At 47.0% G+C, this 13,988-nt stretch overlaps 6 protein-coding genes across 6 annotated transcripts; 4 read left to right on the top strand and 2 right to left on the bottom strand.

The window, feature by feature from the left end:
• Positions 1–229: 229 nt before the first annotated feature.
• F5147DRAFT_781011 (uncharacterized protein) lies at positions 230–1,373 on the top strand (the record flags this gene model as incomplete). Its single annotated transcript, XM_041442553.1, has 3 exons — positions 230–346; positions 418–771; positions 834–1,373. The coding sequence occupies 3 exons, from the start codon at positions 230–232 to the stop codon at positions 1,371–1,373; spliced, it is 1,011 nt and encodes a 336-aa protein (XP_041285510.1).
• Positions 1,374–3,904: 2,531 nt separating this feature from the next.
• F5147DRAFT_644106 (uncharacterized protein) lies at positions 3,905–5,200 on the top strand. Its single transcript, XM_041433135.1, has 4 exons — positions 3,905–4,048; positions 4,103–4,497; positions 4,551–4,677; positions 4,728–5,200. The coding sequence occupies exons 1-4, from the start codon at positions 3,911–3,913 to the stop codon at positions 5,007–5,009; spliced, it is 942 nt and encodes a 313-aa protein (XP_041285511.1). The 5' UTR covers positions 3,905–3,910; the 3' UTR covers positions 5,010–5,200.
• Positions 5,201–6,883: 1,683 nt separating this feature from the next.
• On the top strand, positions 6,884–8,355 carry F5147DRAFT_726932 (major facilitator superfamily domain-containing protein). Its single transcript, XM_041439217.1, has 11 exons — positions 6,884–6,913; positions 7,025–7,078; positions 7,134–7,160; positions 7,279–7,368; positions 7,420–7,558; positions 7,581–7,602; positions 7,662–7,679; positions 7,734–7,806; positions 7,856–7,906; positions 7,969–8,140; positions 8,193–8,355. The coding sequence occupies exons 1-10, from the start codon at positions 6,894–6,896 to the stop codon at positions 8,129–8,131; spliced, it is 657 nt and encodes a 218-aa protein (XP_041285512.1). The 5' UTR covers positions 6,884–6,893; the 3' UTR covers positions 8,132–8,140; positions 8,193–8,355.
• Positions 8,309–11,411, bottom strand: F5147DRAFT_789516 (uncharacterized protein; the record flags this gene model as incomplete). Its single annotated transcript, XM_041443022.1, has 11 exons — positions 8,309–8,688; positions 8,810–9,146; positions 9,333–9,750; positions 9,813–9,866; positions 9,982–10,109; positions 10,164–10,252; positions 10,293–10,468; positions 10,520–10,611; positions 10,773–10,846; positions 10,984–11,023; positions 11,079–11,411. The coding sequence occupies 11 exons, from the start codon at positions 11,409–11,411 to the stop codon at positions 8,309–8,311; spliced, it is 2,121 nt and encodes a 706-aa protein (XP_041285513.1).
• Positions 11,412–12,556: 1,145 nt separating this feature from the next.
• F5147DRAFT_587704 (uncharacterized protein) lies at positions 12,557–12,766 on the top strand (the record flags this gene model as incomplete). Its single annotated transcript, XM_041432028.1, has 1 exon — positions 12,557–12,766. A coding segment is annotated over one exon (210 nt), but the record flags the coding sequence as incomplete, so codon positions are not given.
• Positions 12,767–13,542: 776 nt separating this feature from the next.
• On the bottom strand, positions 13,543–13,986 carry F5147DRAFT_587697 (uncharacterized protein; the record flags this gene model as incomplete). Its single annotated transcript, XM_041432025.1, has 2 exons — positions 13,543–13,866; positions 13,924–13,986. Coding segments are annotated over 2 exons (387 nt in total), but the record flags the coding sequence as incomplete, so codon positions are not given.
• Positions 13,987–13,988: the final 2 nt, after the last annotated feature.

The following is a 13,988-nucleotide window of genomic DNA, read 5'->3' on the forward strand; positions in this document are numbered from 1 at the left end:
TTCACTCGTTTACATATTTTATTTATCACTTGCGACATTTTCCCTAGAGGACAATACATTCTTTTACATGTAATACCTCAGTTGTGAATATTAACGTTCACTTCCCTCAAATGTGATTTAGGCGCTGATATTTGCTCCACTAGTTCCAGCGTCTCAATAGACTTCAAACATGCTCGCGGAGATTCAAATATTCTTTGTCTGCAGCAATGATATACGGCCCGCATGCGCAATGTCCATCCCAGTACTACAGCAAACCCTCAAAGATGCAAGCACTACCATCACCGGAGACAGACCTACATCAGAGGTCATAGTGGACAGGAAGCTCGGCGAAGGGGGATATAATGAGGTATACTTGATATCTTGGGCAAGTCCTTTCTTCGAAGCCCTTCTTCCTCGTCAAATTCCCATGGTGTATAGCTCTCTGGCTGGGACGACTCCACGACATCTAAGTCTTTTGCTCTGCGCCTTCCGAAATCAGATACTGTCCTGCCTCACCAACTATTAAACGAGGTCGCTTCCATATCCTTGATATCCGCATTTCGCGCTGACGGACCGAACCCGTTTGTCGCTCAAGAATACATCGATGGCGAGCCTTTGAGCAGTATATGGAATCGCTATACCGAGGCGGAGAAGCATTCAGTCGCCTTGAAGATCGCTGAGATAATTGTTGATATGGCGGAGACGCGTTTCAGTGCTATAGGCGGATTTGCCAGTCCCACAAGCTATGCCCTTGGACCGACCGTAGAGGGAAGCAAACTTTTCAAGGGACGCGTGAGTCTTCGTCGCATTTCGCATTTGATTTCTCTGATGATTGACGTATTACATTCGGACAGGGTAAATTTCATTCCAATATATGCTACCCCATCGGTCCATACAAAACCACAAAGGAATACATTCTCGCTTGCTACGACAAAGAGATATACTATTATACCCATGCCCCCACGTCCGATATCGATTCCGACTTTTTCGAACTCACGTCTGTCGAAGATTTTGTGCAGCAGCTACGAGATAAGAAGCGTCAGCTAGAGACTAGCTTTGTCGCTGAAGACGAGCCATTTGTTTTCGTTCACGGAGACTTTCACGGTCGGAATATCATCATGCGTGGTACGCATGTGCAAGCTGTCCTTGATTGGGAGTTTGCAGGTGCGTATCCTTTGGGTGAGCTATTAGGAGGGATGGGTGTCGATGTCCTGGAAGTCGTCGACGACGAATCAGAAGAGGAGAATGCATTTTGGAGCAGGGAGATTGTACGTAGGGTTGAAGAGACGGCGAGACAAAGAGGATGGGATGAGAAGGAATTGGCGCTGTTATTGGGCAATGGAGATCCTGTCCTCGGTCAAGCAAGGATAGAAATGGTTCCGGCCGATCCTTGAATAATGCTCTGGGTGGGTATTTCCTTTGTAACTTTTATCAGTTTTGGACCGAATCCGACACCGCGGTTTTTCATCATATCACTGGTATGGTTGTGAGTCGTCAATCAGTTCTAATATTGAGTGCTGAAAGTTCAATGAATGCAGTTCAGTCAGTCTTCTGAAAACATGTAATCATTAGGAAAGCTCGACATTAGCTGCGGGTTTCCTTGAAATGTACATGGCATACACGCAGCATGTCAAAGTCACGTTGGAAGTAGACTCACTTTCTCAGACACTAGTCATTTCGGTAGGGATGTATCTGAGCTGGGAAATAGCAAAACATACTATCTGACATATTTCGTGCTCATCCCCGTTCTTATTCAAGAGACTAACGAAGCGCTCGTTTCAACAGATCAGTTGGATGGCGGGCATGACCTCGAGGCTGAGCTGGCCTGCACAGCTCGGCTGGTGTCATCGTACTTTTGTAACGAAGCTGAAGGTAAAGTATTTCCAGTGTGCGTTGGCGTGCAGACGAACTTCTGACGAAGTGACCTAGGTATAGGAATGTTGATTGTCCTGGAATACTGTCTCTGATAAACAGTATTTGGTAGCTTTGCGGCATATAGGGCCTGTTCTGCCACTTTCAGATTCTACTGGTGCACCAATAAGTGGATGTCCTCAAGCCTAACCACGACAAGGTGCTCACGTGATCCTCAAACACCGTAAGAGCATCCGCCAATGGTGGCCACTCTCGAGTTTCAAAAGGTCCTTTCCTTTTCCTGGTTCTATGCGTAGTCGCGAGGTGATGGGAACACTTGTACGAGTCGCCAGGGCAGCTACCTCTTTGGGGTACCACTCAACAGCGGTACTCATCTTATCCATATTCCAAACGGCGACCTCAGAAGTAAGAGTTTATTTAGATCCCGAGACTGAATCTGCAGTAGATTTTGCCTTAGACCTCGGGGCGCAACGCCAAATGTGTGATGTTTGGGGTGGTCGAGAGATGAGTCAACGCGGATCATACCCGCACCCAACCCGCGGGCACCAAAATTTCCGAGACTTACTCACACTCACCGGGATCAGAGCATCGGGGGTACGTGGGTTTACCTTGAGACGTAACGTCGGATATATGAAGTTTTGGGTAGCCGAAAGATGACATTGTGTGTAAAGCCGCTCTGTGTTGGACTGAAAAACTGAAGGCTACGACGAAACACAGCTCTTGGCGAGCAGGGGGAATAAGCTTCTCTAGTTTTCATAGTCTTGCATGGACAGGTAGATTCACTCTGAGGAGTTCGTCATATATTTCGGTAAGTTCCGCTCGTAAGTAATAGCCTTATCATATGTCCGATTAGACATGAATCTCGAATCTACTATTCAAACTCAGTGGTACCGTTAGTACCAATAACAAAAATAAAGGCAAGCCGCGGTAGACAACTATTTTTTCGTAAACATCCATTCACCAGCACCTCGTGAGCGTCGGCGACAGTGACCCGGTCGTGTCGGGTTGTATATCGGCAAACATCTAATATTCGGTTTGATCGGGAGACCGGTGGAGCCGTGGGCGTCTGCATATAAGTAGTATAGGCTGGCGTTAGTACTTATTAGACGCTTATACAACAAATCTTGGGCGTCATGCGGCTAGCACCGAACTCGGAAAAATCCAAGGTTCAGTACCACCTGCTCCTTTCATAACTACTTATCACCGCCTCCTTATCAGCTTGGGCACAACTTGGCGGTGTTCTTGGTGATGCTCTGCCAGTGAATTACAATGCACATATACCGCCTCATCCTTCCCAGCTCGAAAAAATGCGCATCCGGAACCGTACCACATGCAACCGAAGTCTATCGTCAAAATCTGACTACTAAACTCGCTCTAATAATAGATACAAATGAGATCATAGTAGGGCTTCAATATTCAATATCCCATCAACTATTACATAATAGATTTGCTAGAAACGACAAACGTAGTACAAGGCGGCGGTCTTGCATGTGACACTCACGGTGTACTTCGGTATGACTGGGTGCAACAAATCATTTTCCAAGAACAAATCTACGACATCGACGGAGTGTTCACTAGTCTGGTTTGTTTTTCTTCTCACTAATCAAGCCAACAGATGGTAGACAGGCAACCAGAACGTTGAACGCAAACTTTGCATGATAGGAATTTAAATGTTGGCCGAAATGTTCGAATGTAAGTGCTGCACAGCACACCTGGGTGTGTCTCAATACTTCTTTCGCGTATGACCAACTGTTGTAGGACACTGTCCGTATATGCGAACGACCCGAGCCGGACAATAGAACTTCGACTTCTCGGACTGCTTTTTGGCCCAGTCTGCAGAAATGAAAAACGTGCGAAGCACTCCAAGCAACGCCAACGCCGAGTGGCGCCAGTGCAGAAAATACACAGGATTGAACGAGGTTTTTGAGCGTTAATTCTAATCTCGTACAGATAGCCAAAACTATCAGCGCCAATCCTTTGAGTAACGGAACAGGATGCACCAGATATAAGAAGCCAGGAAGAGTAGTAGCATTTGTCTATCGTTCAGTCTCGATCCAAGATGTCAACCCTCACGATCCCGAAGCTTGCAGATGAACTCTTCTTGCGACCCATCGTAATATCGATGAACAGCTTGGCCCTGTCGGCCCTTATGTCCTATGTCATGTCCGCCAACGCAGGTATCGCCGACTGGAGACCGGTACGCTCATTAATTTGATACTAGGTCATATTGCTCATGCAATTGTCTTCACAGATAACCATCTGTGTTACATCGGATATCCTTGCCATGGGTGCTGATCATCATCTCAAGGATAAAGAAGAGGAGTTTTCGTCAGACCGCAATAACGCAAACAACCCACGCCTCGCCTCTTGGTTTTTATATGCGCGAACCTTCCTCGCCGCTAGCGCTGTACTCCTTGCATTTGCACTATCTCAGTGTCCAATTTCGACGCTCCTCACCACGGCAACATTCGTCGCTCCTGCTTTGCTCTGGACCACTCTGATCAGCTTCAAGAAGTTTTGGCTAATCTCGAGGCGCCTCCTCGGGAGGTTTAGCAGAGACAGGCAGCAGCCTTCTACCTCTGCACCTGTCCTGGTCATCAAACGCATTCCTGGCATGAAAGCCATTTTTAATGGCATCATTCGAGGGTATGTCTGCATGTTCGCCTTAAACGATGCACGCGTAAACTAATGCTCTTCAGATGTGGCATCTACGCCGTGGTCTTCTCCGTGTTGTCAGGGTCAGGCAATCTGACTAACACGCTGCCGTCTCCATGGAGCGTTGTTCAACTGTTAGTCTGGTCGACCGTCAACCGCTCATGCCACGCAGTAAGTAGACCGCACATGATCGTACAATTTGACCCTGACCATATCTATAGATCATGACGGATGTCCGTGATTTCGAAGACGATATGAAGGCTGGCGTTCACACCATACCTGTCCTTCTCGGTTCTATACTCAGAACGAAGGTCATACTAATGGCATGTCATATGCTGGTTATGTTGGCCTTCATCGAAAACACGTACATCATGGGAAGCTGTCTATTTGCCGCAGCTCTGGTGTGGATACTCTGCGAAGACTCGCCAAAAAAGGCGTTTTTGTTCAGCTCTCATTCGCAGTCGTTGTTTATTATCTGGCATTTGTTGACGAGGCATATTTAGCTCCTATCGGCAGACGAATATTAATAACTTAAAGTACGTTAGTAACATTTCTAGATTGCAAAGTGCTGGCTACGGAAGGATACGTTCATAGCCAGTGACGTAGATTCAATTTGTATATATATACTTGTCGTTTCAAGTTACCTACCCACCTAGACTTTTAATTCAGAGGCATAAGCCCAATTTCCTTATTATAAGCCGAGATCTCCATAACATTAAAATACAATACGTTGCTTGAAGATCTGAGAAAATTGCATCATCGCCCTGTGATATCAGTCGGGATCTGCCATGAACGAAAAGATGAATCACAAACTTTTGGTGGACGAATATACTTAAGTCCAGCTGTGTCTCTACTGAGCGCTCGTCATATCTTGTCAGCGTCTAGATAAAGTTTTATCAGCTAGATATTATGCATGTAGTGCTGCAGCAATATCCACGTCAGCGCCTGCATCTTCAATCTCTTCTCTGGATCCACCAATCGCACGGTTGCTCCATCACCAGCGCCGTATAAACTCACCGTAAGCATCAAACTTCTTTTTGACAAGCGAAAATTAGCGCTCAGTTTTGCTTGGTAGTGCATGGCAGTGGCAGTGCCACAGTGGCGAGTTTTGAAGAAGTCACAGCTCTTGCCACCATCTATCCGGATTCCTAGTTGATCTTGGGTACCGGCAGTAGAATATGACTCGTAACCAGTCTGACTAGCATTGCGTCAATTTGAGATGGTATTGACGTAGTCAGACTGGTCGAACTCGGAGTGATTTGGCAGGCGGAGCGAGGAGTTTGAAATTTAGCAGATGCCGGTATGCCGCTTTGGGCAACATTACTTGTCAACAACTCGTTCGTACAGCGAAAAGTACAGTATCCTCTCAAATACATGTTGTATTCAATCTTGGAAAGACCCTCCATGGCAACTTGGAGAGAAGGTTTCTTTCGAAGCAAGGCACTTAATTTCTGAATGTGTTGGACATGGACGAGCGAGCGAGTAAGCAACTTCACCGTGACGACCCCGAAAGCAATGCATCATATGAGGCATCTGAGCTGGAACAATTTCGGACGTTGACGCGAAAGAAGATCGAGTCGCGAGAAAGCCTCGAGAACTTGCTGGTGTTGTGTTGTTGAGAGGGCCCTCGTAACGAGCAGCGAGCGATAAAGGTCATACAGAACTCGTGGTTGAAACTTAACATAGCGTACAGTCTGAGCGAGAGCAGACGCATAACTTGTGCTATATGATCGGAACTAATACCTCCAGCACGACCGGCACCTATCAAATTTCAAACTCCTCGCTTCGCCCTGCCACGCCACTCCGAGATCGACCAGCCTGGCTACGCCACTTGTGCAACCGTGGTAGTATACGCCAGGCTAAAAATCCATGACCATTTGGTGAGGATTTATTTTTCTATTACATTCACTTTGATAGGGAGATATATGATCATTCATTTGACTAGTGCGTGGATGCGCGTGCTCGAAATTGCATCATACTCGGAACCGGAAGAGGAATGGCAGCGAAGACTTCAGGGATTCATCGATACGTCATGCATCAATACGGCAAAGAGACGGCGTAGATTAGACTGGTCACTAGGCAAATCGACATTTGGCAAGCCCTGACTACCAACCTACGAGCGCTGGAAGTTTCTTCCTTCACTGTAGCCAAGATCGCCTTCACGTCCTCTCAAATGAGTCTGAAATCCTCTAGTGTTGCATCCAGGGATAAGAAATATGTAGGGATCTCTGTGTCTGAAGTTGACACTGGTGCGCAGCTCGTTGCTGGATTAACTTCGACTCTTGAGCCTGATGAGGCTTTAAGAATAAGATGCGCTCTGAAAACTACACACACCTTGACATCGTTCAAAAACCTTTCAATTCAGAAGGAAGATCGATAGACATGTCATGCCTCTGATGTGTGGTGAGTCGGCTACTGTACTCAGTTGTATGAACTGATCGCATCTGATGATTGTTGTTCAGTTCTTTTCGGGTTAGTTGGCTGCGTTCACCACAGACTAGCGCTTACGTGCGCATAGTATCCAAATCATAGACAAGATAACCTTAGGTTCTGCGGCCATCCTTGGAATTCAGTGAGGACTGTGCATCGAGACCAGCCAAACATGGCGCGCTGACTTGTGTTATCAGGCAGGCCACACACTTGACTGTAAACGAGTAAGATAACCTTCAGGCTGTCCTTAGATTCGAAAATCTCATGGTTAACTGACTTCAGGTTCAACTGGTGAGACATGTACACTACTCGAGTTTGCATAGTCCTTACAGTATCTTTCAGGCTTGGCACTGCATTTTATATCGCTTATATTCTGTTCGAGTATCCCCAGAATCTTGCCCTTCAGAGATTCCCGGTCGGGAAGTGGATAAGGTAGGCTTCACATACGTTCTCAATGTGAATATCAATAACAGCATACTCAAGTATCAATATCTTCGTCTGGGCAATTGCACTTGCATGTCATGCAGCGTGCAAAAACTTTCATCAGCTTTTTGTCGTGCGTTTGTTGCTGGGCGTATGTGAGGGGTCGAACACCGCCGGATTCCTGATCGTTGGCTCCAATGTTCTACACGCGGACAGAACAGACGCTACGGGTTGGTTATTGGTGTAAGCTTCCGTTTTCAAACGATCGACGAAGTCGACTAATTTGATATTTGGGAACCTAGCTATGATGCTTGGCATTGGTGCGCTTACTGCAATGTATCATCGATCTTGTCGCCCAAGCCAATAACATCTAGCACAAATAATTTCTGGTTTCATTAGCTTTGGTACTTTGCACATTCACACCTCTGGGTTTGAACCATGGCAATGGTCGGCCATTTTATTTTCATTGTTTCATATTCTCTCTGATAGATCGCAGGCTTATGATAATCACCGCTATAATGACGATGATCCTTGCCATCTTATTTTGGTGAGTTTACGAAGTAAATGTTCCTAGCGGCTAATCTCCATAACCGTCTCTACCTGATAAAGGTTCTTGTTCCCTGATTCGCCTATGAACGCCTGGTTCCTTACTCCCGATGAGCGAGTGAAAGCTGTGCAGCGCATCAAGGCATGCCTGTTAAGTTACGATACCAACTATCATCTTACAGCTAGCACAGGAAAACCAAACAGGGGTAGAAAACAAGCACTTTAAGAAGGAGCAGTATGTATTCGATGCAATTGTAATTTTTCATGTCTGACGTATAGATCTCTAGGATGATTGAAGCCCTGACTGACCCCAAGGCATGGCTCTTCGCTCTCCTCTCGGCTCTATGCAATGTGCCTGCCTCATTATTAAACCAACAATCACTTATCCTCGTTTCGTTTGGATTCAACTATCTACAGACGACTCTCTTGTCTTGTATTCCTGGTGTGATTTATCCTGTGCTTCATCATCCCCCTCATCGATCTCCATCCCGACGTCTTCAAGCCTTAGCGTCAAAGGAATAGATCCAGGGCTTGTACGGCCGAAGGCAACGTCCTGGTATAGGTCCACGGTGCCCGTGTACATCCTCCGCTGAGTTACGTACTCAGTAAGCATGTCCAAAACCACCTTCCATCCGCCGTGCTCATGTTGCCAACACACCGCAATATGATCCCCACCATCCCCACTCAACAACCAACCCTTCGAGCGCGCAGGCATCACGGAGCCTCCAGGAAGGTGAATAGCACGTAGGTTTGTGTATGCGAAGGATGGACTGGCAGCCTGTGCTTTCTCATAGACAGCATTAGGACCGGTGCAAGATGCCAGGGGAATGACCAGCGAGAAAGTAGGCAACTTATCCAAGTAGCAAAATACATGTCAACTACAAATCTCAGTCACCATCATTACTTTCGTCAGCAGGAGGTTGGCCGGACGATGCCGCAGTGGATAGTAGATCAGTATGAATGAATCCAGACGCAGTCATTGCTCGAAGAAGGCGGATGAGCGGCCGGAAGTGGATTGGTAAGCGTATTCGTGTAACATCAAACATGGCGCGACATGCAAGGCCCTGCCGCCAATCCGATTGCCAAAATTGTAGGCATATCCCTGCTATAGATTGACACTCGCTGCGCCCAAACAGCGCAATCCAGATTTCAACCAAAGAGCCGAAGTCGGTAATGAGTTCAACAGGGAACAATTCAGCCATTGCAATGACAAAGCCTAAGGGAAAATGATCTTCAATGTGCTGTTTCACGCAGAAAAATGTTGTCACCTTTGAGTACAGAGCGGAATGCAATAGCATTTGGGTTGGTTACAGTCAACCCTGTCTTCCAAGCAACGGAGGTAACAAACAATGGGGAGGTTGTAAGGAGAGTCAACAAGAGCTTGAAAAGACCGGCTTCAGGACTGAAAGCTGCCCGTGCCAAAGTACATGCGATGGCTCCCATTCCTTAGAGCGATTGTGGTGCGGATGCAGGGAGTCTAAAAACCTGCGATACGATTCTGGAATCTCTTTCAATTGACCAGCTTTTGATGTCAACCGCGACAGAACGAAGGCCCATGCTAGGTATGTGCACGAAGGAGAAAAAAGTAGAACAAAAGCCTGAATTTCATCAATCCCAAACCGAGCACTAATTGCAATTGTGAACTCCGTCGACTTGCAACACAACATATCCGCGAGCGTGACTGAGCCAGCCTCGGCTGCTTGTCGTGACGCCGGTGTGGGCCTTCCATAGGGTTTGGCGACATTTCGAAGTTGTAAGGAACGGGCAGATATGATATCGCACGGTTGATCTGGGGACAAGCCCTCGAGTCTGCCAGACAGGAAAGGATGTAGGTGTTGGTTCGTTCTGCACAGAACAATAGTCAGAGAAAGAAAGTGGCATGGTAAACAGAAATGGCAGAAACATACACGTCCACAAGAGTCGACCACGATGGTTCTCCGGGTATTGCGAAACCTATCTTTCTGTCCGGGCGTTTGTAAGCATGCAGACATCCATGATGCTTAGAGGCCTGTAGACCAGCAAGATTTATGATATAGAAATTCTTTAGCTCCGGTATGAATGTCCGTATAAAATCACCCGTTGGATTTGCCTTGGAGGACTGTGTATGAGGATTGAAGATCCGGAAGTAAGACACTGGGTCTACTCCATTGCCAATCACCGTTGTTGCATGCACGATCACCATCTGTGAGCTTTTCCATGAAAAGCTGCGAGGGCTCGTCAGAGAAGCGCATAAAATGCAAATGAAGAGATGAGCTCACACGCTCTCCCAGCCAACAATTCAACATAAGATCCTTCGACACGAACAGAGCAACAATCATGCACATATGAATGAGTCTATCCTGACAGTCTGATGAATCAATATTCCAAAGGATCGATACAAAACATACCCTTGATGTTTATCTGCCTCATCGTGGCACCAACGTTAGGAACGCAAGTTTTTCCCCCTAGCCAAGCATTCAGATGTTCCTCGTCGATCTCCCACTTGACAACTTCTCCTGAGAGGGTCGACCCATGGATACTCGCAGGTAGTATGCGAGAACATTTGTGCAAAAATCTCGCCAGGCTACTCCATCATACATCAATTATGCGTCCAGGTCATTTGAAAGAAACGGACCGAGTTCCTACAGCCAGCGACCTATGCCCGATGACCGTCCAGCCTCCACTGTCTGGATTCTGAGAAGCTTTATAGCTTGACGGACGTATTCCCTGATAAAAATAACCCTAGGTAGGGGCTCAACCGCGACGTGGGGTCCTTGTCGTCTCTGTTACTAGCCTTTTCGTACAAGAGGACTTGGCTGAATTCTCAGCTCCATCAGCTAGAGGATGTACGCCCTGGCCAAGGTCTGTATGATGCACTGGTTACTGACAGGGTTCAAAGCAACTTTGTACGCCCCGGCACCCCCATCAGCACAAACCGAATTCAAATGGTAACCCCTTGCACCTTCGAAATTCAAATGTATAATAGTATAAGTAAGCACATTGTCAGCACAAGAGAACGACAGGGCGCACGTGACGCGTGACGCTTCGGAGAGAGCCGGTCCAGTGACTTAATTCATCGACTTCGTAACTAGTAATAACCTATGTCTCTCGCTTTCAGAGTACCAGCTTCCTTCCACAGCTAACGATCATGACGATGCAATTAACCTCCCCACATCGACCCCAGCAAATCGCACCCCAAGCCCACTTCTGGTCTCCCAGATGTCCGTGGTACTGCAGAGGACGAAGCCTGCAAACCTGCACTCCCATCCCCACTGTACCAGCGGCAGTAACGATGACGCCCACTTGGTGTCAAACGAAGGCTGGTTTTCAGACATGTCCAACCTCGTGTCTAGCCAGAAATGGTTCTTTTGTGCTATCAGTGCAGTAGTGCTCTTGGTATGGATGCAGGTGTGTTCTTCTGGAGACACCGGGTAAGCATCGAGCGTAGACGAACTGCAGATGAGCTTCCTTGGTACTTTGTCGTGCGTAACATTCAATTTCATCTCCGAGCCATTACATATCACCATGTCCCCCCTTCTTGTCTTTTTCAGGTTTCCAAGACGTCCAATATCCGACGTACATCTGCATTAATCCCCGGTCCTACCCCCTACGTGCGCGCATGCCTCTCCAAAATCGGCTTCTCTTGCGGCAGATATACAAGACGCGTATGTACACAAGTTTCCACGTGTCTTTATACTCAGCTGATGTTGCATTAGCTCTTGATGCTTTGGGCGAGCTGCAGGAGATACCATTAACTCTCCATATTTCGCATAGAGAAACTATTGTTTCAGCGATAGTTGAGATGCAGCCTGCCACTCCATTCAAACCCCCGTTCCCGATACACGAACGCTATTGGAAAAGACGTCCTCAACGAAGATCTACCAGCCGGTGCGTTCCTGTCAACCCACACACAAGCAACCTTCATCAATCTTAATGCAGGCATATATGTGTTACAATGTACAACCTCGCGTTGGGACCCGTTCAAGAGTCACAGGTGATATGTCCAAGCTACGTAAGTTTCTTCCAGACCATACTTGTTGGCTCTCTTTGATTCAAAACAACACAATGGTGCGACCACTATCAATTCACGCTTCACTATATGCAAAGAACGCAATCATGGCTTAGAATTACAGTATTATGAAGTGGTCAAGAACCGCGAGGGGCGAAAAAAAGATGCTTGCTGACGATTGTGAATGTTGTTGTGAGCTGAGGAAGTCAAACCAGTCGTTACTGGCTCTCATGCTGACGGGCTGCCCAGTATACATAAAGCCACCTTCATTGGTAGTCCGTCCGCTTGCGTGACAAGGTGCCTCGCGGTACCTATGTAAAATGCAGCATCCCTTGCCCTCGTGCATTCACCGGCAAGCACATCGTTGTAAGTCCGTTGCTAGAATTCTGTAATGAAAATTGACGCAACGTTGCTGTTTCAGTCTACCATTCAAACCCAAATTCCACGTGAACTGCTCATCAATCATGATGTTTCAACCACCGATCGTCATGCTGAATAACTTTACCCCGTGTCTGTTGGATGTGTTCATATAAATGTGACCGAGAACGGCAAAGAAGGAATGGACTTTACTACAGGCTTTCTAGAGGAGTGAGTTGACACATTTCATTTGGGGCACCTTGCGTGACTACGATAATCCGCATAGTCTATCTGATATCATACCTGTTGACTTTGGGTACAAAAAGACAAAATTTTGGACGCATGTCTTCCTACCGAGGTGAAGTCACTGCTGGCTATCCTGATTTCCCAGAGGGAAGCGCTGCTGCTTGCAAAGAAGCGTCCGGGCCAGTGGACTTGAATGCGCCTGACATCATCTACACTGCCGAAGACGACAAGGCGATCAATCAATTCCACCGCGACATCAGTAAGTCCTGACTTGCCATCCCCATCGTCACGGTAAAATACTGGATCGAATTTCAGTGCAAACGATACGGCACTTGGTATGTGTAGCTTGGAACTTGTGCCATGAAATCTGAGGCAGATCAAGGAGTCGTCGACGCTCGACTAAATGTATACGGCGTGTCAAACCTGAAGGTCGCAGATATGTCCATCTCAGTGTTGAACGTTGGCATGGTGAGTGCTGAACAAGGGATTTTTGATATGCAGTCTAACGATATCCACAGAAAACGTATTCGACGGCGCTTCTCATTGGAGAGCGGGCTGTGATGGTCATTGCTGAAGACTTGGATATCAGTTGTATTTGATATGCATCTTTCAGGAATATATTATGGACACACGCCAAACAAGGCAAACAGCTTGGTCCCCGGCTAGCTGGGAGAGCAGTATTAAATAATTCAAACATTTTATGTATAGATCTGTAGACTATTTATACAGGTCTCAGTAAAAGCTTTTTGGCACGTAACAATTGTTGCCGCGAGAATCCTGCATATGAAAATAGAAAGGTCTCCATATCCTTCAAGCCAACATAAATGCCGCACTGCACTTCCAAACATGAATTTTTTTCGACGACGATCGAAACCAAGAACTGATGGCATACTTAGTCACAAAGCCATCCCGGTAGTGTGGTATGTGATAAAGTTAGCGCATAGTACATGGTATGTATAACGATCGAACACTGAAAAAGGTCCTAATACCGCAGCAGCAAATCCGTGGGGCTACGTGCACCGTATGAAGCCAGACCGTGTGCATCACTAGTTGGAGGTGTAGAACCGGTAGAGGCGCAGGATTGTGCTTTTGCCTGCTCCGTTTTTACCTACAAGGGCTACACGCCCTCTGCGGGAGACTTTGAAGGAGATGTTGTGCAGCGCGGAAGTTTGGTCATCGTAGGCGAAGGATACGTTGTCTGAGGGGTACGTACCAAATTTAACTTCTCTATTTGAGACTACCGATTCCTCGGCGTCAGGCTCATCGATCACTTCAGTAGGCTCATTGAGGAGGAGCAGCTTCTCGGTGTCGATGAGGCTTTGGTTGATGGCGCAGTATACCCCGCCGAAGTTCGACACAGGGAAATAGAGCTGTCAAAGGACATCAGCTCTGCACCACACAAAAAAAGATAAGGTACTCACTAACACTTGCGTGTCATAAGTGATGAGCACCATAAATTCGCTAGTATTGCTCTGCCTCGCTGTGATGCGCG

This window comes from Suillus discolor (assembly GCF_016758755.1).
Source record: "Suillus discolor strain FC423 chromosome Unknown F5147scaffold_122, whole genome shotgun sequence".
NCBI lineage: Eukaryota > Fungi > Basidiomycota > Agaricomycetes > Boletales > Suillaceae > Suillus > Suillus discolor.

Excerpts from the sequence above, each read along its gene's own strand:
- F5147DRAFT_644106 (XM_041433135.1), top strand. The coding sequence starts at position 3,911 with ATGTCAACCCTCACGATCCCGAAGCTTGCAGATGAACTCTTCTTGCGA. Across the intron at positions 4,049-4,102 it reads GTATCGCCGACTGGAGACCG|ATAACCATCTGTGTTACATC; the intron begins GTACGCTCATTA and ends TTGTCTTCACAG. Across the intron at positions 4,498-4,550 it reads TTTAATGGCATCATTCGAGG|ATGTGGCATCTACGCCGTGG; the intron begins GTATGTCTGCAT and ends AATGCTCTTCAG.
- F5147DRAFT_726932 (XM_041439217.1), top strand. The coding sequence starts at position 6,894 with ATGCCTCTGATGTGTGGTGA. Across the intron at positions 7,161-7,278 it reads ACACACTTGACTGTAAACGA|GCTTGGCACTGCATTTTATA; the intron begins GTAAGATAACCT and ends AGTATCTTTCAG. Across the intron at positions 7,907-7,968 it reads ATCCTTGCCATCTTATTTTG|GTTCTTGTTCCCTGATTCGC; the intron begins GTGAGTTTACGA and ends TACCTGATAAAG.